General features: G+C 42.2%; 4 protein-coding genes across 17 annotated transcripts in view; all 4 read left to right on the forward strand.

The window, feature by feature from the left end:
• Window positions 1–1,858: 1,858 nt before the first annotated feature.
• Window positions 1,859–4,577, forward strand: LOC111949108 (C2 calcium-dependent domain-containing protein 4C). The gene is made up of 3 exons (XM_023965522.2): window positions 1,859–2,343; window positions 2,651–3,413; window positions 3,496–4,577. Exons 2-3 carry the CDS (start codon window positions 2,682–2,684, stop codon window positions 4,045–4,047), a joined length of 1,284 nt encoding a protein of 427 aa, XP_023821290.1. The 5' UTR covers window positions 1,859–2,343; window positions 2,651–2,681; the 3' UTR covers window positions 4,048–4,577.
• Window positions 4,578–5,093: 516 nt separating this feature from the next.
• LOC101169316 (C2 calcium-dependent domain-containing protein 4C) lies at window positions 5,094–7,570 on the forward strand. The gene is made up of 3 exons (XM_020710996.3): window positions 5,094–5,338; window positions 5,648–6,408; window positions 6,491–7,570. Exons 2-3 carry the CDS (start codon window positions 5,677–5,679, stop codon window positions 7,040–7,042), a joined length of 1,284 nt encoding a protein of 427 aa, XP_020566655.2. The 5' UTR covers window positions 5,094–5,338; window positions 5,648–5,676; the 3' UTR covers window positions 7,043–7,570.
• A 4,653-nt stretch (window positions 7,571–12,223) lies between these two features.
• Window positions 12,224–15,502, forward strand: fem1a (fem-1 homolog a). The gene has a single exon (XM_004079178.5). The coding sequence runs from the start codon at window positions 12,418–12,420 to the stop codon at window positions 14,269–14,271; it is 1,854 nt and encodes a 617-aa protein (XP_004079226.1). The 5' UTR covers window positions 12,224–12,417; the 3' UTR covers window positions 14,272–15,502.
• A 2,479-nt stretch (window positions 15,503–17,981) lies between these two features.
• Window positions 17,982–24,313, forward strand: part of ptprsb (protein tyrosine phosphatase receptor type Sb) — a 77,321-nt gene continuing 70,989 nt past the window's right edge. For 8 of the 14 annotated variants that reach the window (XM_078935656.1, XM_078935659.1, XM_078935662.1 and 5 more), the window contains exon 1: window positions 18,001–18,335. The gene's annotated coding sequence lies outside the window, so the exon portion shown is untranslated. Of the gene's footprint in view, window positions 18,336–24,313 lie in introns of all 14 variants that reach the window. The other 6 variants (XM_078935657.1, XM_078935660.1, XM_011486681.4 and 3 more) reach the window with 1 other exon arrangement.

The following is a 24,313-nucleotide window of genomic DNA, read 5'->3' on the forward strand; positions in this document are numbered from 1 at the left end:
CCGGTGTGGACGTAGCTTTAGAGCACATGTGTCAAACCCCAGGCCCGGGGGCCAAATGTGGCCCGCCATGTCATTTTATGTGGCCCATGAGAGCATAAAGTTTTTAATTTCTTAAAATAATATATATATAGTATATTTATTCATATTAAGGGGGAATTGGACTTGAACTATCGGAATTGCCAACTATAAATTAGGACTTAAACACTGTCCATATAACCTAACCTGAAAGAATCAAATTTAAAAAAGATTTATGCTAGAGTAAGCAAACATATGTTTGTCTCTGCAACTGCAATTTATCTAATTATGAACAACATAGGACTCCATAATTGTCACTTTAAAAATGTATAATAAATGATGAGTTATTTAACATTAAGGAGCAGTTACATTTATTTTTCATTACATTTGATTAGATGTATAAACTATATCTAGCCCTTTGAGGACAGCCACTATGCCGATGTGGCCCTCGGTGAAAATGAGTTTGTCACCCCTGCCTTAGAGTAACTGAAACCCGTTGCTTTTTGTTTTCAACAAGTCAAAAGCTACACTACTGATGAATGGGTGACAAACTGTGAACTGCTGAGGGTGGGGTGGGGGAGGGGACTTGAAGAAATAAACATAAAAAGCCTGACACTGCCCAGTTAGTAATATAACACCAAAAAAGTAAAAAAAAAAAAAAGTACAATAATATAAGTGATTACATAAAAAATGATGACAATTTTCACTTTGCAATAATAGCTATTTGAATGCTATGTTTTCTTTACCTTGCTGTTGACTTTTAGGTCACTTTCTATAAAGGAAATCAGTGTTCCATCCTCAGCTCAATTCTCTGTAAAAGTACAGGTGGTGCACAGTAGCGGTTTTAGGCACGGGCCATACGGGCGATCGCCCGGGGCGGAAAAATGACGGAGGGGCGGCGCCAGCGGCTCAGCTCTTGTAAAATACTTTATGCATCACTATTGGTTTACTTATATCACAGAGTTTGTAACAGCCTGAAACCTGGCGGCGCCCCCGCCCCGCAGCTGCGCTCTCTCCTGTCTTTGAGAAGTAGACGCAAATGTGTGTGAGAAGGAGAAGGGAGGGGGCGCGGGGTGAAGGATGCAGGCTGAGAGGTGAGCACGGAGCGCAAAACGCATGCGCAAACCTGGCTGGATCTTCTTCCAGGGGGGCAACGGTCGCGGCCAAACAAAAAATCTCTTGTTTGGTCTATCATGACCAAAACTGAATAAGGCCCAAATATTGCAAATAACGTCATTTTTAAGATATTTATTCTTAAATGTTTGCTCTGCCTTAACTTGTAACATTAGTTATGATTCGTGTGTCTGTCTGCTCTGCTGTAACACAAAGTTTTTGTTGTGTTTTATTGTTGTATATTAGTTCATAATGTTAAATAAGCTGTGATGGTAGCATGCTGCTGCTGCTGCTGCTGTTAGCTTTTCAAAACTCCAGTTGATCAAGTCATACCTGAGATCACCAATGTCTCAGGAGCAACTCACTAACCTGCTGTTGTTAGTATCAATCATTCAGGGGGGGAGCAGATTTCATATGATGACGTTATTGACAAGCTTGCATCAGGAAGGCCACAAAGGTTAGGTTTTAGTTAGTGTTTTCTGTTCTTAGTGCTGCAGTTACATTTATTCTAGTGTATTATTTGTGTGATTTGTAGTTTATAATATTTATTTCAGATTATTTGTGTTTATTAAATATTTCCTAACTGTATTTTCAGTTACAATAAATGGACAAAGTGACTCTATTGGGGGGGGGGGGGGGGGGGCGCCAGAGGAGGGTCTCGCCCGGGGAGTAATTCAGGGTAGAACCCCCACTGGTGGTGCATGCTGTTTTCACCAGAACACCACCAGTACATCCAGTTAAGGCGTTTTTGTTCCGCGTAATAACTGTTGTGTAGGCTTGCTGATAACTCACGAGGGAATGGCGCGAGCCTAAACGCCAACTACAATTCATTTGGAAATGAAAGAAAAAGAAAGGAGATAAATCGAAACAACGAGGAAGAGAGAATTCAAAAAGTTTGCAACACTTAGAAGCTGAGGCAACAGCTGATAAATGCCCTCCCCGCTGCCTACCTCGCTCTCTTCCCCCCCCCCGTGCCTCCGCGCGCACGCAGGGAACAATTTGAAGGCAAATATCATGCGAAGGTTTCACAACCCTCTCATTGGCTCAGAAGTCAGAGACCCCATCATATAAAGCGAGAGTGACTGATCCAGCAACCCTTTTCCAGCAGGCGAGCGCGGAGGCTCACAGCAGCCAGGAAAAAAGTCATTTTACGCGCAGGAGAGAGAGACGGGCGCTGCGCTGCGCGTTCTGCGAGGACACTTGAAACAACAACAGGTGGGTCTTTTTGAAGGCAAAAGTCCTTTTAAAAAATGTTCAATCGACTAAAGTAGGAACATTATTTTAAAAAAGTGCTTTTTGTGTATTTTGCTGATAGAAAAATGCCGAAATAAACTGAAATGTGTGATGTACAGTTGTTGGATGATGTTGTGTTTCAGCATTTTTGCAACTTCCTTTGCAAAAACAGTTGGTAAAAGCTTGGGGTTTATTTGGAACTCCTGTTTTGGTAAATAAAATGTTTTAAACTATAAAGAGCATCTCATTTTATTGGTATGGAGTCTTATTTACATTTTTTTTATGTTAGAGAAACTGTGAGCTGAAGCATCTAAACAAGCATGTGGCTACTGGAGAAGCTCCGCAGCTCCGTAGAGAGCAGTGGGACAAATTCCCAGACCCCACAGATGACAGAGGCCATTCCAGTCTCCGTTTATGCCAACGTACTCACTCCAGAAAGGATCCCTGATTTCTTTATCCCACCTAAACTTGTGTGCTGCCCGCCAGATGAGTCTCCCAGCCCAGAACCTCTGCACTGCTCCACTCTCAGGCCATCCGCGTCAGACCATGCCATCTGCAGCAAGAGCCCCAGAGCTAGGAGAAGCAAGAATCCCACCAGCCCTCGCCTTTTTGCGAAAAACCTTCAAAAGTCAGCTAACCGCCATATCATCCAGATTGAGAGTGCGGATGAGCCTGCTGCTGGGTCTGCGGGGAAGGGGGATGTTGACGTCAACACCAACGCTGACCCCCAGTCGCAGACTGCAATGTCTTTACCGTATGTTCCAAAGGCCCAGACTTCCTATGGCTTTTCTACCCTGGTGGAGTCTCCTCACACCCGACGTAAGGAGAGTTTGTTCCACAGCGACCCCAACAGTCCTAGCACCTCCCCTAACTCCCAAAGGCGTTCCCAAGGTGGGACCCTTCTGGCCCCAGCTGACCCCAATCCCTACAGGTACTTCAGCGGAGGTGAGAGTGACACCTGCTCCTCAGCGGAATCTTCCCCCTTCAACTCTCCTCTTCTGTCTCGATCTGCCTCCCTACTGCGCTCTATTACCAAGGAGACACAAGCCAAGGTACAAACTCCTAGTTGTGCACGAGTTCTGTGTTTTTCTCTTCTGCATTGCTTATGAACCTGCTGTCTCTTTTTTATTTCAGGTGTCGCGTGCCAAACGCTCCTTGGCTCGCCACAGCTCTCTCTCAACTGATGAATGCAGCTCAGCGGACAACAGCCCCAACATGCAGCGGCGCCGCACGCGCTGCCCCCCCTCTCCTGCTTTCAGGGGAAGTAAAACAAGCAGCACCAGGGGCGCAGCGTCAGATCTCCTGCAGCGCGAGCACACGATCTATCTCCACAAGGGGGGCACACTGAGACTGAGTACTCACTACGATGCCGAGGCGGCCCGGCTGCGGATTCGAGTGCTAGCTGCAGAGGCCCTATACAACACGCAGACGGATCTCAAAAGCATCAACTGCTGCGTTGCCCTCTACCTGAACCCTGGTAAGCAGCAGAAACAAAGAAGCACCATCATCAAGAACAGCAGGAACCCGGTTTTCAATGAAGACTTTTTTTTTGACGCACTGCCCCAGGCACAAGTAAAGAGCCTGGCCATGAAGATAAAGGTGGTGAACAAAGGAACCAGTCTGAGGAGAGACGTGTTACTTGGGGAAAGGGAGGTGCTCCTCAGTGAGCTGCTTGCAGGCCTTTAGACATCTCCTGTCAAGACTCGGGAGAAAACAGTCACCTGTCACAGGTGGAGGGCTTTCTCCCCTTCACACTGACAACCTTTTTGTACCACTTCAGAGCTGACAAATGCCGGACAGGAGAAAGCATTTGAAAACAGTTTTGTCATGCTCTTAGCTTATGTCTTTGATTTTAAACACATTCATTTTTTATTTACTTTTTTTTTTTTAAGTCCAATTTTACCAAAAGCAAGCAGCTACAACCTGCATGCTTGCCAGAAACAGTGCGATGTGAGCTTTGGAGCTTTGACTTTCAGGTGTTTCTTTTGAAGCAATGACACATGATGCATAGATGTGCTACTATTTAGCTGTGTTGATATTTGCATCAGCTTTACTTTTGTGATAAATCTTAATAACCTTAGAGTGTATTTTTTGCATGAAAAAGTCCAAAGTAAAAATGAATGTTTACTCACTGTAACTTCTTGCAGATGTGTTGTAAAAAAAAGATCTTAATGTGCTCAGTTTAAAAAAGTATGAATAAACATCACAAGAAGTTATTCCAGTGTTTGCTTGTTTCTTTAAATTTTCAATTTTTGGGGGCGTCTGGGTTTCTTTCTGCATGTATTTCCTCCACATTCTCTTCATGGTCAAAAAGAATGCCAATTGTTCTTTCTTTGGCTCTAAAGTTCTTCAATATAGCATCTCTGAGACTGTATTCATTAAACAAGGCAAAGCAAGACATTCATGGTTGTTTTTCGGTTTATATTTCGCAAAATTGTTGCACTCAAATTCATTTTTTTTAGTGAGTTTATGATCCTTTGCTGAGTTCAGTCCAGTTAAGGCGTTTTTGTTCCGCGTAATAACTGTTGTGTAGGCTTGCTGATAACTCACGAGGGAATGGCGCGAGCCTAAACGCCAACTACAATTCATTTGGAAATGAAAGAAAAAGAAAGGAGATAAATCGAAACAACGAGGAAGAGAGAATTCAAAAAGTTTGCAACACTTAGAAGCTGAGGCAACAGCTGATAAATGCCCTCCCCGCTGCCTACCTCGCTCTCTTCCCCCCCCCCCCCCGTGCCTCCGCGCGCACGCAGGGAACAATTTGAAGGCAAATATCATGCGAAGGTTTCACAACCCTCTCATTGGCTCAGAAGTCAGAGACCCCATCATATAAAGCGAGAGTGACTGATCCAGCAACCCTTTTCCAGCAGGCGAGCGCGGAGGCTCACAGCAGCCAGGAAAAAAGTCATTTTACGCGCAGGAGAGAGAGACGGGCGCTGCGCTGCGCGTTCTGCGAGGACACTTGAAACAACAACAGGTGGGTCTTTTTGAAGGCAAAAGTCCTTTTAAAAAATGTTCAATCGACTAAAGTAGGAACATTATTTTAAAAAAGTGCTTTTTGTGTATTTTGCTGATAGAAAAATGCCGAAATAAACTGAAATGTGTGATGTACAGTTGTTGGATGATGTTGTGTTTCAGCATTTTTGCAACTTCCTTTGCAAAAACAGTTGGTAAAAGCTTGGGGTTTATTTGGAACTCCTGTTTTGGTAAATAAAATGTTTTAAACTATAAAGAGCATCTCATTTTATTGGTATGGAGTCTTATTTACATTTTTTTTATGTTAGAGAAACTGTGAGCTGAAGCATCTAAACAAGCATGTGGCTACTGGAGAAGCTCCGCAGCTCCGTAGAGAGCAGTGGGACAAATTCCCAGACCCCACAGATGACAGAGGCCATTCCAGTCTCCGTTTATGCCAACGTACTCACTCCAGAAAGGATCCCTGATTTCTTTATCCCACCTAAACTTGTGTGCTGCCCGCCAGATGAGTCTCCCAGCCCAGAACCTCTGCACTGCTCCACTCTCAGGCCATCCGCGTCAGACCATGCCATCTGCAGCAAGAGCCCCAGAGCTAGGAGAAGCAAGAATCCCACCAGCCCTCGCCTTTTTGCGAAAAACCTTCAAAAGTCAGCTAACCGCCATATCATCCAGATTGAGAGTGCGGATGAGCCTGCTGCTGGGTCTGCGGGGAAGGGGGATGTTGACGTCAACACCAACGCTGACCCCCAGTCGCAGACTGCAATGTCTTTACCGTATGTTCCAAAGGCCCAGACTTCCTATGGCTTTTCTACCCTGGTGGAGTCTCCTCACACCCGACGTAAGGAGAGTTTGTTCCACAGCGACCCCAACAGTCCTAGCACCTCCCCTAACTCCCAAAGGCGTTCCCAAGGTGGGACCCTTCTGGCCCCAGCTGACCCCAATCCCTCCAGGTACTTCAGCGGAGGTGAGAGTGACACCTGCTCCTCAGCGGAATCTTCCCCCTTCAACTCTCCTCTTCTGTCTCGATCTGCCTCCCTACTGCGCTCTATTACCAAGGAGACACAAGCCAAGGTACAAACTCCTAGTTGTGCACGAGTTCTGTGTTTTTCTCTTCTGCATTGCTTATGAACCTGCTGTCTCTTTTTTATTTCAGGTGTCGCGTGCCAAACGCTCCTTGGCTCGCCACAGCTCTCTCTCAACTGATGAATGCAGCTCAGCGGACAACAGCCCCAACATGCAGCGGCGCCGCACGCGCTGCCCCCCCTCTCCTGCTTTCAGGGGAAGTAAAACAAGCAGCACCAGGGGCGCAGCGTCAGATCTCCTGCAGCGCGAGCACACGATCTATCTCCACAAGGGGGGCACACTGAGACTGAGTACTCACTACGATGCCGAGGCGGCCCGGCTGCGGATTCGAGTGCTAGCTGCAGAGGCCCTATACAACACGCAGACGGATCTCAAAAGCATCAACTGCTGCGTTGCCCTCTACCTGAACCCTGGTAAGCAGCAGAAACAAAGAAGCACCATCATCAAGAACAGCAGGAACCCGGTTTTCAATGAAGACTTTTTTTTTGACGCACTGCCCCAGGCACAAGTAAAGAGCCTGGCCATGAAGATAAAGGTGGTGAACAAAGGAACCAGTCTGAGGAGAGACGTGTTACTTGGGGAAAGGGAGGTGCTCCTCAGTGAGCTGCTTGCAGGCCTTTAGACATCTCCTGTCAAGACTCGGGAGAAAACAGTCACCTGTCACAGGTGGAGGGCTTTCTCCCCTTCACACTGACAACCTTTTTGTACCACTTCAGAGCTGACAAATGCCGGACAGGAGAAAGCATTTGAAAACAGTTTTGTCATGCTCTTAGCTTATGTCTTTGATTTTAAACACATTCATTTTTTATTTACTTTTTTTTTTTTAAGTCCAATTTTACCAAAAGCAAGCAGCTACAACCTGCATGCTTGCCAGAAACAGTGCGATGTGAGCTTTGGAGCTTTGACTTTCAGGTGTTTCTTTTGAAGCAATGACACATGATGCATAGATGTGCTACTATTTAGCTGTGTTGATATTTGCATCAGCTTTACTTTTGTGATAAATCTTAATAACCTTAGAGTGTATTTTTTGCATGAAAAAGTCCAAAGTAAAAATGAATGTTTACTCACTGTAACTTCTTGCAGATGTGTTGTAAAAAAAAAGATCTTAATGTGCTCAGTTTAAAAAAGTATGAATAAACATCACAAGAAGTTATTCCAGTGTTTGCTTGTTTCTTTAAATTTTCAATTTTTGGGGGCGTCTGGGTTTCTTTCTGCATGTATTTCCTCCACATTCTCTTCATGGTCAAAAAGAATGCCAATTGTTCTTTCTTTGGCTCTAAAGTTCTTCAATATAGCATCTCTGAGACTGTCATTCATTAAACAAGGCAAAGCAAGACATTCATGGTTGTTTTTCGGTTTATATTTCGCAAAATTGTTGCACTCAAATTCATTTTTTTTAGTGAGTTTATGATCCTTTGCTGAGTTCAGTCATTATGATGGCAGAAGACTTTGATCATCTTACAGCCAAGCTTAGAAAAACTGCCAACAGAAAGACGGTAAATGTGTTATGTGTCCTGGTTGGTAGTTTAAAGTTTATGTTTAAAACCCTTGTGCTATCTTAGATGACCCCACCCTTACATTGATCTGTTATTCCTACCATGACAAAGGTGGATAAAGTTGGAAAGATTTCATGTAATCCATGGACACCAGTGAAGATCACAAATCATTGAAGAAAAAAGGTTCAGCGCACTGTCTAGTGGGTCTAGATGACCCAACTCCCAACGTTAAAGTGCCTAGGATAGCACAAGGGTTGAACCCTTGAGGCCAACTGAGAATCACTTTTGGGTGGCACTGCAGCACCCTCTGCTGGTGATGCAGCATGATGATAGCATGTCAATGAAATTTTTTGTTAAAGCTCAGAGCATCAATCTGTAGCAATGTCTTTTCCTTAACTCTAGTCCTTGCAGAACAAAAAAACCTTCGACTGTCTTATAGCTCTATCATCAGACAAAGAAGCACATTTCTGCTACAGACAGACAAGAACTAATTTGTCCACAGGACTCTTATACTCTTCTCTGCAAACTAGGCTCCTGATGGTCATTATAATTGCTCCTCTGTAAAGTATTGATCTTTTTAGTCCCAACAATCTAAAAACTCTCTAATCTCAAGGCACTGCTTTCCTTAAATAATGCTTTGAATCATAAGTGAGAAGACCACATAGAACAACAACCTTTTACTAAGAAATCTGTTTTATTTTTAAATTCTAAACAGACCTTCTTTTTCCTATTTCACCCTCTTGCATTAATGTTTTACCAAACATAAAGACTCTTTTAAGTGTTTTTCTATGTTCACACAAGGCATATGACGCACATTCTTGATGTTTAGCTAATGCTGTTCACACTGGACTGCCGCTGCCCGATACTAGCACATGTCCGCCACCTACTTTTGGAAGAGGCTAAGTATGAAATGTCAAAGTGCTGCAAGTCTTGCTCCAGGGTTTTCCTTTCACAGCTCTTTTACGATGAAAGATTTGGCGTCATGTAATTCCAGGCGAGCCCAAAACTATGAATTTCTCCACCTTGATCAATTTTCAAATGGTTGGCAGCACTTCCGTGAATTAAAGGGACCACACCCACATCAAAATAGAGTTGCTGATTGGTCAGGGTTCAACTGGTTTAACTTTCAATGCACATTCAGGGGCCGAGCGTTTTGTAAGTAGATCCAGAAAACGGTAGTAGAAACTTTTGAAATGTGAACGAGTGAGTTTTGAATGCAGAAGACTGAAACGTGCATTTACGCACGTTCACATAGAATTTTCATTGGAAGTGGCTGCTTAAAGACTCATCGCCAAGGACGGTGTGAACGTAGCATTAAGATTTGAGGCTTTTTACAGAGACTAATAACCTGATCTTAATGATTTTCCTGTATGTTTCATTAGACAATTTGTCTCTTCACCAATTCTATAGCAAATATATTTATTAAATTGATTAAATCCGGTCCTACTATGTGAACCAAACCTTACTGTCTGCATTAGTTATTGAGTAAATTGGTCATTTAATTTACACTGGTCGGGATTTGGACAGCTTTAGGCAAGTCAATGATCAGTTGGTGTTCTGGTAATAGTCTCTGACTAGGAAAATTAAGCACTTGGGTCTATACTAAGCTGTTGGGATCCTCTATGGACGTTTACATTTTAATTCCACAAAGATAATTAATATTTTAATGAGTGCTCTGTTAAAACTAGTTGAAAATTACTTTCATGCACTAAAATGAAGAATAGATTAATCTTTCTAATAAAAAAAAAAACATTCCCAGATTTTGTCACAATAATCTGTTTTCAATGAGCTTTTTTTTACCAGTCTAATAATTTAACAGGTTTTAAATTAAAAAGTTTGTTCTTAAGTTTGAGAACAGTGGCACAAGGGTGTAGCGGCTGACATTTGAGATTATCTGATCATTTCTTTGCATTTAGATGTCAGCATTTATGCAGACCTTGTTCATTTTTCAACCCCAGCACCCTTTTTACTCTTTATTTCATACAATTTTTTGTATGTTTTGTTTTGTTCTTTTCAATAAACCTGATGCTGCAGAATTGGCAGATCCCTATATGTTAAAGGTTATTACTTTCCCACACAATAGCAGCTACATTGTAGACTTTTGTTTGCAACCTGTTCTTTCCATAATAAAGTTGTTTTTGTTTGTTATTTTCATAAAAGCATCATCTTTGTTTTTCACTTGTAATGCTTCTTTCATTTAAAGAAGCAGCATCATACATTTCTATAAGTTGCTGCAATTGACATACAATCTAAAGCAATGTAAAACAGGTATATCATTCGCACTTTCCTTTATTACTGGAAAAATAGTCCAGAAGAGAAAACAAAATGATTGTTTACGATACTATGAAGCCTGGTACAATCCATGATCAACTATTAACAGCAGGTGATGTTATTTGCTCACAATCCAGGGAGGCTCATGTCTATGAGACAGAAGTTATTTTTATCTTTACTCAGCCTGCAGCTTCGATTGAGACTCACTGATACTTAAGACTCCCATGAAGAGCCTGTAATAGCTTTGGGTGGTTTCTTGTTTTAGGGAACCGTGTGAGCTATATAAAGAACCAACACCATTAATTTTTTCTAGTAATTAAATGGAAATTTAGCTTAAGTCATCATCATCTGAGGATTGTGTTTGACTGTGTTTTTGTTCTATGAATAGCTGCACCACTAAAAATGTGCTTTGCCTTATTGAGATAGGCTTGCAAAACAGGTTTTCAGACTATTTGTTTTTTATGAAAAAAGTGGCAACAACCAGTCCTTTAAAATGTGAATGCATGCAGACTTACCATTTAACATCCAGGCTGTAAAGTCATTTCCCTGTCTAATGCTGAGAATTCAATTTCCGGTTGGCCAGAGATGCAATAGCAACCTAAAGTATCGGCTGTCAATAATGTATTTGTCTATAGGGATTTTTTTTTTTTTGATGAACATAAAGATTAATCTTGCAAATATCTTCTGCTTGGTTAATAAAAAATACAGTTATAAAAACAAACACATTTTAAAACCTGGTAAATAAAGGACAAAGTGTGTTCATTTGTCTGAGGATGCTGACATAGTAGGTATCTTACATTTTCTAAAGAATTAACTGAAGATACAGATGGCCTGAAAAAACAACAAAAAATAAATAAAATAAAAGGTCATTAAAACGTTTTTAAAAAGTAATGTCAGCATTTTACATGCCTTAAAATTAGTTACATTTATACAAAATGTTACATTAAATGTTAGTTACATTTAGATGTCCAATTTTAAAGTTGGACAACCTCCATATCCTTTAAAAAATGAATAATATTAATCATATTTCAGAGCATTACATTTTTACAAGTATATACATATTTGTATATTCTATTGACCTTTGACTTGTTTTGTTTTGCTTTTCTTGAATTTTAGTTTTATTTATTTGTTTTTACTCTGCCTGATATAACCTTTAAAAGGCCCTGCATTGTTAGATTTACAATTGTTGTCATTATTTATTTTCTTGTCTGTTGTTCTGTTTGTTTTATTCTGGCTGCAAATACTCAGAACTTGTTTTGTTGCTGTTTGTTGATTCACTACGAGTGAAGCCATGTTTTGTAATGCTCAATGGTTCGATAGAGAAAAGGGTTTAAAAAAAGAAACTTAGGCAAATCAAATTTCTTAAAGTCCCACTCTGAGGAAAATTGCTTTGGAGGACATTTGTAAAGACAATTAAGCTTAAATTGCATTTCTGAATATTTCTTTACCGAAATCTTTGTGAATCAAGAAGGGAAAAAAACGCAATTTAAAAAATATATGTCACGTAGAAACACAAGCTCCCTGCTCTGCTCCTTTCTGATGCAACCACTTGCAGATGATTAGATTCATGTAAGTCTTTAGCATCTGGCTCAGAACTGTTCAATAGAATAGCTTCAATATCGCTCACCATTTTTGTTGCACCAGTAATGTTAAGTTGGAGGTTTGAGGGTCTGTAAGCTGGCAGAAGAGCATGTAAAGCTCTAATTTGTGGGTGTTGGGAAGAGGAGTTGGGTTGCTATATTGTATATTATATTAAATATTATATATTATATTATATTATATCCCCTAACATTTGAAGTGACATTTCTATTAAATTGTGGTAACATGCTGTATTTCTTTCCAATATGTGTACTTTGTTTTTGTTTTTTTAAGGATTTCATGTATATTTCCGGTACGAAATGATACGAAATTGGTCAGATTTGCATTCGTTTCATTTGTATGTAAATTGCTTTGGTCGTTTGCCACATGTGAAATTGAGTGTGTGGTGTAAATAACTAAAACATGCCCTAAAATACATTACCCACAATGCTTTGTTGAACGCGTCAACAGCGACCTGTCAAACAACAGAAACGCCATCTTGACAGCACCCTCAAAATGGCAGGAAGATGTGAGCCCGAAACGGAGTCCCCGCAGCGACACCGCAACTCTGAAGCATAAAATAGGACTTGTTTTCCCCGCAGGCGGACGGTTATGGGGTTGTTGAGCGGCGCCGCAGCACAAAGCCTCTAAAATGGATATAAACACGGCGGTTTTCTGCGCGGCCAGAGAGGGTAAGCTAAAACTTCTCCAGAAGTTGCTGAGCAACAAAAGTCCAGAGGAGCTGGAGGTTTTGGCCGGGGAGAAAACGCAGGGAGGCACCGCATTGCTGATCGCCTCCCGGAACGGACACTTGGAGGTGGTGGACTACCTGGTGGCTCACTGTAAGGCGAACGTGGAGCTCGGCGGCTCCGTCAACTTTGACGGGGAGACCATCGAGGGGGCTCCGCCGCTGTGGGCGGCTTCGGCCGCCGGTCACCTCCCGGTGGTGAAGACGCTTCTGAAACACGGCGCGTCGGTGAACAACGCCACTCTGACCAATTCTACGCCGCTCCGCGCCGCCTGCTTTGACGGTCACCTGGAGATCGTCCGCTACCTGGTGGAGCACAAAGCCGACATGGAGGTGGCCAACCGCCACGGTCACACCTGCCTCATGATCTCCTGCTACAAAGGCCACAAGGAGATCGCCAAATTCCTCCTTGATCGAGGTGCGGACGTGAACCGCAAAAGCGTGAAGGGGAACACCGCCCTCCACGACTGCGCAGAGTCCGGGAGCCTGGAGATCATGAAGATGCTGTTGAAGTGCAATGCCCGAATGGAGAGGGATGGCTACGGAATGACCCCCCTGCTGGCTGCAAGTGTCACGGGTCACACTAAAATCGTGGAATATCTCGCCCACCAGCCTTGGACCTCCAGAGAGGAGCGCATTGATGCTCTGGAACTGTTAGGAGCCACCTTTGTGGACAAAAAGCGAGATCTGATGGGGGCCATTAGGTACTGGAGGAGAGCCATGGAGCTGAGGCAGCCAGGGGACCAAGCCGGACCGCTGGCCAAGCCTCCACCCGGACCCCCGATCTCTGCGTATGGCTGTGCACAGGAGGTGAGCTCGGCAGAGGAGCTGGAGGCTTTGATCACAGACCCAGATGAAATGCGGATGCAGGCTTTGTTGGTCCGGGAGCGCATCCTCGGGCCGTCCCACCCAGACACCTCATTTTACATCCGCTACAGGGGCGCTGTGTACGCCGACTCTGGCAACTTTGAGCGCTGTATCAGCCTGTGGAAGTATGCCTTAGACATGCAGCAGAGCAACCTGGATCCTCTGAGTCCCATGACGGCCGCCAGCTTCCTGTCTTTTGCAGAGCTTTTCTCTTTTGTTCTTCAGGACAGGTCCAAAGGCACGCTGTCGACTAGCATCACCTTCCAGGATCTGATGACTGTGCTGGTGAAGAGCGTGAGGGAGGTTGAGAGGGCCGTGGCCCAGAGGGATAGCCCCCCAGAGGCCCCCCAGTTCACCAAGGCCCTCTACATCATCCTCCACCTCATTTTTTTACTGGAGAAGCTGGAGTGCACGCCGGAGCAGGAGCACCAGAAGAAGCACACCGTGTACCGGCTCCTGAAGCTGAACCCCAGAGGTCGGGGCGGCTTCACTCCCCTCCACATGGCGGCGGACAAGGAAACCACGTCGGTGGGCCGCTACCCTGTGGGCCGCTTCCCCTCGCTGCCGGTGGCGGCGCTGCTCCTGGAATGCGGTGCAGATGTGGATTCACGCGATTGTGAGAACAACACGCCACTGCACGTCGCAGCGAACAATAGCTGTCCGGAGATCATGGCGCTGCTCATGAAGGCCGGCGCCCACTTTGACACCACAAATGCACAGAAGAAGATGGCCTGCGAGCTGCTGGACGAGCACAGCGGCGGGCACCCGGCTCTTTATACTTTAAACTACATCACCCTCCAGTGCCTAGCGGCGCGGGCGATAGAGAAGCACAGGCTGCCTTACAGAGGACTGATATCTAAAGAAATAGAGGCTTTTATTGAGCTGCACTGAGACGCATCAACACACATTGACACAATATGTCAATCGTTTGCCCGTCTTTGTCTCCGCCTCTTGCTTGTACCAACTTTGACCAAAAATCACAGCAATAAAAGCCTCTCGGCTTGCGTCTCCGGCGAAAGGTGGCTTCAAAAGTGAGCGTAGCTTCCTGTCAAAATAAAGCGTTGGTTGGCTTTTCCTGGCTGATGGTGCTCATGTGACCGCTCAGCCATACGATAGGGGAGCATTGTCACTGATCCTTTTGAACAAAGTAAAAATGAAGGGGAAACTTTGACTTATTTTCAGATTTATTGAGTTGGGGAAAACATTTTTTTTTTTCAAAAAAGCAAACTTCCTCATTTATTTATTTAAATCCGCCAGCAGGTATTTCTTGTCTGGTTCACCCATGGAGCTAAAACGACTGTGCCATACATTCTTTTCCTGGAGGTAAACTGATGAAGACGTATCGCCTTACACTGCGGGCCGAGGTCATAGTATCAATAACTGCAGTTTCTTCAGATTTCACACTGTGATACCTTTCCACCTCCTGAAGCTTTGTTACTTGAAAAACTGGAGAAGTGGTATCAGCTGGACTCGGTAAAAACATGGCGTTTAGCATCTTCCACGCCAGGTCTTGCTGTTTGAATTAACCCAGTTGTTTTTCAATATTTATTGCCTGAACTGAATTTTACAGACTAGAACTGAGGCCGATGTATTGACACTTTATTGACAATATTTAATTCCTGCTTTCGAAGAGCTTAAGAGTGCTCGCACCCCCATCTCTCGTCTGCTTTTCTTAATTAAGAAAGCACATTAAAGTCAGAGGCGTCTCCGTCTGCAGTAGGAGACAGCAGCAGCACTTCTAGCCTTGATGTTTGCTGTTAGGAAAATAAAAGCCCAAGATTGAATTCTGAAAGATTCCCTGAAAGGTTTCCTTTCAGAGGGAGTTTTGTGTTAAACCACAAAAGTACTTCCTAAAGCCGAAGCGGATGGATTCTCATCCACTTTGACATCAATTTGTCTTATGTTTAATGTACTCTCTGTTGTCGTCCTGTGTTACTGTTAATGTTTTTGTTTTGTGCTAAGCACCACCTATTTGACCGCACAGAAAGCTCTATAAAATATGAAATACTTCCACTGAGGCGCTGAACTACCACTGCCTTCCTCCTCTGAAGGATTTAACCGGTGATAACATGAGAGCAAAGGTGTGCAGGTTACCTGAATAAAATTCTGTATCAGGAGAAAATGTGTGTGAAGGCTTTCATCTCAGGTCATTTGGGGGGTTTTCTTTGACATATTTAAATCTTTTTTTTTGCAGAACACCGACCAATCCGGCGATCTTTCTCCATAGAACAAGCTTTAGATTAGCTCGCATACGTCCGGGGATGCTGGGATAAAGCACAACAGAAACGTGATCGTTCCCAGCTCCTGAATTTTAAAGTAAAAATAGTGTAATTAACGTCACTGCTGCAGGGCAGGGGAAGAGGCAGGGCGACCGGCCTGCTAATTTTAGGAATCCCGTCCTTGGTTCATCTCTGAAAATGGGAATACTGTAACGCAATACAGTCAAGGCGCTTGCAGGGTGAGTGGCAGAGACAGCTCAGACTCATTCTAACAGGAAACAGACGTGGTGTCAGGTGCTCACTGCTGCAAGCTTAACTAAAGATAAGCATTATCTGTTGATGTGCTATTTATATGGCAAGTTACATCTGGACCGAACTGGTCGGCACCACTTTGTAAATTCTGCTTTATGTTTTCATGACATCGAGTGATGCAGTTCATAGTTCTGAAATATTTTATTTTGTAGAACTACAGGTATAGTTGGTTAAATCAGCTGCAAGTTTTTTTTATCCAGAAAACCAAAGTTTAAATTCGAAAATAAGTCTAAGTTTGTTTTTTTTCTCCCAGTGACGTTGAAGCTTTACTAAACAATAAAAAAAGAGCATTTTGGATAAGTCATGCGGAGAAAAACATTTGAAAACACATAAAGTATTTTAGGTTTCTGAGAAAACTAAGTGCTAGAACACAAATGTTTCCTCCCGGAAAAGTGTTTGGGCTTTAAGTACAGAAGACTGTTATAGTCACTGGCCACTAGATGTCACAAGTAGCAAGGACATTGATTAAACTGGAACCCTTTGTCCTGTAAGAACACTTGAAATGAAAAAACAATAAATGGTGGAATTTTTATTCCCTCCATCTTAAATAAGTTTTTATCTAGATGAAAATAAATGATGTGCATTTAAACAAAACTTGAACCCAATTATCATTATAAAGATGTTAGTAATCTGGATTTTTCCCCTTCAAGAGTTGCTGTTATCAGCAAGGTCTGTTTGTTCCAGGTGGAAGGTATAATGCTCTTTGTGAAGGACAGACTGTTAGCACAACCTTCAGAGCACTTCTCTGGCGTTTTCGAATGTGCCCGTGTGCCATTATCTTCCAAATCCTACAGTAAAACTATGGAACACGTCTATAGAAAATATTTAATATATGAAACACAACCTTCTGTTCATCTTCTGTCGGGGAATGTGACTCCACACAAGCATTGCACTTCTACTCATGTTCTGATTCATGTTTGTGTTGTCATGGTAATGCATATCAAGGATTATACAGGGGTTGGAACCGAAAAATCATCTTTTATTTTTGCAAAGCCACTTTAATCTTTTCATCGTTGGATAAACAGGACAAACCCAGAAAAGGCTTTGCTCAGTTTGATTATTTCAAAGCAGATGATCTGTTTTAAACGAGTCGTCCATTTTGGATGACATTTAGTATGAATATCGTGAAAAAAGTCTATTAAAGTTGACAAAACTCACATGCAGCTTTGTGCTCTTTACATGCACCCCCCCCCCCCCCCCCCCACACACACACACTTTTCCACCAAATGCAGTCTGTCTGTCTTTGTGTTTTGATTAAGAATTGTAACAATTCATTCTAACAACTACTCGATTCCTATCATAATATCTTGTTGACAAAGCGATTCATGTTGGTTAATCTTGAATGATGATTCATTGACCTAAAATCAATCCAGAACATCTTTAGCCAAAAAATTCAACCAGTGTGCCTCAAAGATAAAATCTGGCACTGAACGGTGCAGCTGAAGTTTGCAGATTCATTTAATTTCTTGCAAGATAATCAAATGTAAATTAAATATGTGTACAAACAAACAAGTCAAGAATGAATGAACTTGGTTGTTTTTACGTTACAGTAAATCAAACCTACTGTGCCTCAATCCAAATGATACCATCCAATATAGATTATAATCGATTTATTTCATTTTGAAATGATTTCACAACGTTATAGGTCGACGTGACGGATCGATCCGGTTGGATCGTAGGAATAGAAATTGATTCACCAACACACATCTATAGTTTTGATACATCCAGGATTCTTTTCCTGGAATCCTGCTCGGGGAAATCTTCTCCTGGATTCTGACTCCTGCCAGCAGCTATGATTAGACACTGTATTAGAGAAACCTACGGGGCTGCAAGGTGCTTATCTTCATTTTAGGCCATGGGGGAGACTGGAAAAATCAGTCACTACATACAACAGCAAAACTACCTCAGCAGCCTCATCTTATGCGCAAGTCAGCGATCCAGGGAAGAGATAGAGGTACTGGGGATGGATGCAAAGTAGTAATGGGGGGTAATAGGGGTGATGGGGATGCGGTTGCTATTGGAGATCTCGGCTGCATCACGTCATGTGTTGGGGGGGAGGGGGGCGCTCCGGTGAAAGAGGAGGAGAGAGAAGGGGGAGGGAGTTGAGGAAAGGAGGCAGGGAGTATCAATGACATCAAGCAGCAGCATCTGAGGCCGCCCGACTGAACGATGCGCTCTCCCCACAAAAGGGCTGAGGAGCAGCCGTGACCCGCTCCCGGGTGGTCGGTCTGTCGGTCGGTCAGTCAGTTGTCAGGAAGGACGGGAAAGGTGGCGGAAACGCCGGCGTGGTGAGCATGCAGCCCTCGTAGAGACAGAGGTTCCGCTGGCGCTGGATTACAGTCACCCCTGCGCGTTTTCAGGAGCTGCAAGTCCTCCCACATGAATCGAGCAAACCAGAAAGAAGACGGGGCACTTTCTACCAAGGTACATCTTCATCCTTGTTGATGTTAATGTGTGCAGGGTTGCACCCCACCCTGGCTGCTCATTCATTGTCACTTGCAGAAAACCTAAGAATTATTGTCTGCATTTCTCTGGGCATCCCGCGCGCTTTGCTTCTGCCTTGCCTCTGTCATTGCAGCTTTAGGACTTTGTTTGAAATGTTTGTATGAACTGCAGAGCGCGTTGGTCGTGCAAATCCGGCTGGTTGGCGACAGCCCTTCTCCCCCCCCCCCCCTCCTTCTCCTCTTCCTCCTCATCCTCTCTGGCTGGCTGACTGGCTGGCCAGCGCGATAAACCCGTGCGCACTGCCAAAGCCTTTGTTTCTCAGCCACGTTCTCTAAAGTGGCTTTTCCTGATGGCCCTTCAGATGCAAACGACTCCCAGTCACATCTTGTCACTCTTCAATGAGAATGCCGATAAAAAAAAAAGCAAAAACCAAAATAGGAAAACAGACACAAACAGCAAAAGAATGCATCCTCAAAAAATCCTTTATTACAAATAAATACTGTGGTTTATCCCTGCCATGGAAGAAAACCAATCTGATTATGATAATGACATGAAGAGCACTTGTCAAGAGCCGATCAGAGACAGGTTATGAATGCATTAAAGCAGAAAGATTGCTGGTGTGAAGGCACCAGGTGGCAATGTGGTTGGACCAAGTAACCAAAGCAGACAATAGAGAGGCTGCTGCATCTGCTGCTCCTGGATTACTTAAAATAAGCCCATCTGCACACACGGGCAGAGCTATTAGACCTCTCATGTGTTCATAATTACACTCAGAAGAATTTGCTTTCAACACAGCCGCTCAGGCATACAGGGAGAGTAATTAATGACACATCTAGTCACCCTGACACATTTTCTGAGAGCTATTGCTTGTTTGGGGGTTTTAAAAAGGTGTGTTTCAAAAGCGTGTTAAGGTTTTCTCTGTTTCTGCTGTGTGGCATCTGTAAAGAGGAGCTGGTGAGGTTTTCTTCCTCCCAAACAGATGGGCCACTTTCCCCGAGGCCCTACGTGTTTGCTGGTTATTGTTCCAAACCATTTCTGCATCCCAAACAGTTTTAATCAGTCATTTTCACACATGGATTGCACAGTTTTTGTTTTCTCCTGGGATGTTTTCAGACGGTAAATTACTATCCTTTACATTATTTGGATATGGAAAAGGTTAGAAGAGATACCCTGTGTTGCAAGAACACATCAAGACGATGATAGGAGTCAGGTCTTATGAAATCTATGACTCTTTAAATAACATTTCACAGGGTTCAACCACAGGCCTCAGCGGTTTTCTGCTTTGTCCAAACAGATAGCAGTGCAGAATCCGTGAAGACTTAAACATGTACCCAGCGGAGCAGCTTTCATGTCAAAGGCTTCATTGAAGTCCTATTCCCCGATTCTCCCGGCACCATTTCCCCGGCTGCTCCGTTCTGCACGTTCTTCCTTTGTGCTGCATGTTCCTCCCATCCCTGAATTTTGTCAGGATCTTTTGGACAACGGCCATTAGCTTTGCTTTTGCACCAGTCAGCTGGCAGGAAGGAGGACATCAAAGCATGCAACTTTGATGCTGTGAGCGTAGCCACCTGTACTACAAGAAGACAGACACTTTGTTGTTGTCTTGGCATTGATATTAATTGACATTTCCAAAGCCTTCCAAAAAGGGGGCTTTTGGCTGCTCTGCCTCTTGTCTTGGTTATTCAAAGGTTGTTGAAAACGATTAAACATGCAGAATCAAGCTGCTTGGATGGCATGAAAAAACTACGATGAGCAATATCACTACTTGCTGTTAGGTTTTGATCTGACTACTTTTAATGGAATCCAGTCATAGCATGTGAGCTACTTCCTGAAGCTAAAATATCAGATGCTTTTCATCTTCAGTGTTCATATGAAAAAGAAACTCTTGTAAAAAAATGATTAAGAAATCTGAGGAAAGTTCCTTTTGGGATTATTTTTGTGATGTTTTCAGTTTATGCCTGAGTTTATTCCTTAAGCTGCATTAGCTGTATGACTGTGCTCCTAATGAGTATTATCACTTGTTGTTATACTTTGAGATGCAACCAATTCTGGCAACCAAAGAAGAGTTTTTTTTTTAAATTAAAGGCATAAATATAATCAACAGTAATGTGAGTAGTGGGGGAGCCAGAATGCAGCAAGAAGACTTTGAAAAAGTGGCAATTGAGAACAGCAGAGTGAACGGATCAAAAATGAATATTTTAAACAGTCTTTGCATTTGGAATGCATAAAGAAGCTTTTATTGAAGATTGAGGAATTGTTGCAATCTTTACAATCAGATAACTCACAAGAGACCATGAGGTAATCATTCAGTCATATCAATGTAAGAAAGTTGTAATAAAAAACTCAAAACTTTCTGGTAAAACATGGCATAATTTATTGTAATATGAGAGATAACCAACAACTCTGTTTTTTTTTTCATTTTTGGAGAAAACAAAATCATGTTGTTACACTGTAAAAATTTTGATTGTAATTTTAAATTCAAAACTGTGTGCACTTAAAGGGATGTCATGTATTTCATATCAGTTATAAACATGTGAAAAAGGAAAAGTTCAAACACTTAAAGTCCAATCATCTTTTGATCTAATTTAAAGGCGTTCCAGTGGTCTTTAATTATGATTATACTGTTTTTAGCCAAAAACAGAAAACTGCGTTGTTTTTTAAAACATAGTATCTGCAGAGCAGCAGTAGTAAATTAGAAAGTCGCCACTGTTGATACAGAGTTAGTCCGCCCCCCATTTCCCATCCTGCTAGCTCACAGCCCTTTGCAACCCCAAGCTCATATTATTGGTGCAATAAAAATGGTGAGCAATATCAGAACTATCCAGCCGTACAGTTTAGAGCCAGAAACCAGCTCGGACAAGGAAAATGAAGACGTACGGATCTAGTCATCTACAAGTGGATGCATCAGAATGGAACGGAGCAGGGAGCTTGTGGCACGTTGATTGTAGCTCCTTTTTGTCTGATCCTGATTCACAACCATTTAAATAAAGAAAAACGCAGAAAAGCAATTTTAAGCTGGACGTTTTTTGGGATGGGCCTTTAAAAACTAGGATATTTTTTAAAAGTATAGCATTTCATCTAACAACAAATGCATATAGATGCAAATGTAAAATACGGAAACTTATAATATATATATATATTTTTTCTTTATAGTAATGAATAAGAAAAGAAAACAAATTAGCCTGAAATATGGAGTGTGCTCATGGGCGAACAATAATAAAAATCTAATATGGTTATATCATGTAAACATGCTAAAAGAAAGGGAAAGTCATTAGTAATCCTAAGTATTTAACAATGGCCTTATTAATTATATCCTCAGGATCATAAAGGGCTTGTCTTTCCCTGTAGTTTTGTTATTGTATTTTTGTGGATTTTTCTCCTCAGAGTCATCTGTTTGATTAACTGTATGCAGATTTAAACCCAGATAAACACCTGTTCAACATATTCTCTATCTGGAGCAAAAGCTGCTCTGTAGCCTGCTCATGCAAATATCTACCTGGGCCCATAATTATCTTGTCTTTTCAGCCACAAGGCCATCTTCAAATGTGTGTTTATCATGTGTCTGTGTGTGCATATATGAGTGAAGGCTAAGAGATGGGTTGTGACTTGGATGATGCCCTTCTCTTGATGAATCAGAGATTTTGATGTGTCAGCGGGGATGAATAATGCACGCTGCCTTACCTCTCCTCCTCTTTCTCTTCTCTTCACCTCTTGTCTTCAGCCATTCACCTCTCCTCTCATCATTACTGCCACATCTGAAGACATCTTTACTGCTCTTTCTGTCCCTCCCCATCCTCTTGTCCTCATTTATGCCAACGAGATCCTGCCTTCTCGCCGTCCTCTGGTCAACCCTTCTCTCTGCTCTCACATCCAACTCCGCCATCCAATCAAGTTTTGCTCAGGTCCCCTTTTTTTTTCCAAGAGGAATTCTGCACGTAGCAAAATGAGGCACTTTTTCAGAGCTTTCCCTTACTGGACTGAAAATGGCAAAACGTTGATGCAGGCACTTCATTATCCAATCACGGCGGAAAGCAGCGCAGCTATTGGCACAGTCTGACAGTTGCATCCCTGAGTGACAAGAGTCATTAGGTGGGTAGGGCTGACTGACAAGATGGCTGATGAAGCAGGAGACAATCTGAGTAATCAAAATGTGGAAAACGATGGGGGAGCACTGCTTTAAAGTGGCCTTCAATTAAAGTTCAAATGCTGGAGTAGCCTCTGCTGCTTGTTGGAAAACACTCAAAAAAAGTCCTCAGTGGTTGCAAATTTTTATCAGACTATATCATGAAACTTTCATAATTTGACATTTCAATGTTTATTCATTAGACCTTATTTTTTGTTTGAATATAATAGTATTTCTCATTCTTATTTTCCTGCTCATTTCTTTTAATAATAGACAATCTACCTAGACTACTTCAAAATCGAGGATTTTTAAAACCTGCTATTTTTTATGGAGGAAATTCATAACTTTCTTTTTTTGGCCTATTTTTCTTTTTTGAAAAGTCATTCTCAGTATTTTTGGATCATAAATGTGACTTGTAATGGCCAGCATCTGTTAGAGTAGATATGTTCATCCGTTGTTTTCATTATTCATAATAGAAAATCAACCTAGAATCAACCCAGACATACTTTGTCTAAATCAAGGAGTTCTAAAAACATCAATTTTTTATAGATTAAATCCTCAACTTTTTATTTATTAGACTTATTTTCTATTTTGAAAAGTAATTTTCTGTTTGTTTGATATTAAATGTGACTTTCAGAATGGCCACATCAGCGTCTGTCAGAGTAAATATGTTTATCCGTTGTTTTCATTGTTAAACGGAGAACTCTCCAGATTACACAGCAGACCTCCGGGGCTCATGGGAACAAGTGCAAGTGAAATCCCTGCCCCTGTTTGCTTTCCCGCCTGTGGAAAACATTAGAAAGATTTTTTTTTTTTTTTTCCATAGCCACCGAGCAAAGTCAGGCTAAAATTGAGCTAAAATGAAGAATGAAAGTCAAAAGCAGCATTTTAATGAGAACACGCCAAAATCATCCAAAATGAACTTACTATTTTAGAATTTTCTACATGCAAAACATTTTGCAGTTAAACATGAAATGGAATCCCTCCTCTGGATTAAAATTTAACTTGGCTTGTCCCACAGCAGTTATGTAACCTGTTTTTGTCTCAAACCATCTGACAGGTGGCATGCACATTTTTTTTTCATATAATGCATTTTTTTTTTTTTACAAAAAAAGGGAATCTACCTATTTTTTTTAGTAAAGAAGGCTGCAAGATCTTAATTTAAATAGGAGCAGTTAGTGTGCACGTCTGTTTATTAGAACCAAATGTTTACATTCTATCCAGTAATCAATTGTGGCCTTAAAATCCACTATTGTGCATTGAAATGATAGATTAATGAATTGTTATTCATTTAACAACTCCCTTCCTCGCCTATAATAGTTTAAATGTAGCTTCATGCTCTTGCCTGATTTATTATGTGTGAGTCTATAAATATGCAAAGGAGAACTGTCTTTATCTCCGTAGCTCATCTGACTGCAGCTGCTCAGCCTTGAACCTGCTTGGGAACTTTCCACTCCTGGGCTTGTTATTGAGCGCTAATAGTGTTTTGCTAATGTCAGATATAGCGCTTGATTTGATAAGCCGCACACCGCAGGCCGACAGGATCACTGCCCTGCTGCTGGGTTTGTGCAGGTGAAGAGAGTCTTGTGATTTCCAGAAAACATTACGCACAATTAAACACCAAGTTTGAGAGAAAACCCTAATCTCCTTGCTGGGATGTTTGTGTGATTTTTTTTATAACCATGCGTCCTGTTCTTGTCTTGCGATGAGAGGAAAGAAAAGGTTCTGGTATGCCAGCTGACAGTGAGTAAACCGCTTTGTTGCAGCAAAACAGCCTCATTCTTTAAAGAGCTACCAGGAACAGAAAAAAGATGATGTCCAAGAAACTTATTTT

Source organism: Oryzias latipes, chromosome 17 (assembly GCF_053564925.1).
Source record: "Oryzias latipes strain Hd-rR chromosome 17, Olatipes_Hd-rR_3.1".
NCBI lineage: Eukaryota > Metazoa > Chordata > Actinopteri > Beloniformes > Adrianichthyidae > Oryzias > Oryzias latipes.

Coding starts and splice junctions, on each gene's coding strand:
- LOC111949108 (XM_023965522.2), top strand. CDS start 2,682: ATGTGGCTACTGGAGAAGCTCCGCAGCTCCGTAGAGAGCAGTGGGACA. Junction 3,414..3,495: donor CCAAGGAGACACAAGCCAAG/GTACAAACTCCT, acceptor TTTTTATTTCAG/GTGTCGCGTGCCAAACGCTC.
- fem1a (XM_004079178.5), top strand. CDS start 12,418: ATGGATATAAACACGGCGGTTTTCTGCGCGGCCAGAGAGGGTAAGCTA.
- LOC101169316 (XM_020710996.3), top strand. CDS start 5,677: ATGTGGCTACTGGAGAAGCTCCGCAGCTCCGTAGAGAGCAGTGGGACA. Junction 6,409..6,490: donor CCAAGGAGACACAAGCCAAG/GTACAAACTCCT, acceptor TTTTTATTTCAG/GTGTCGCGTGCCAAACGCTC.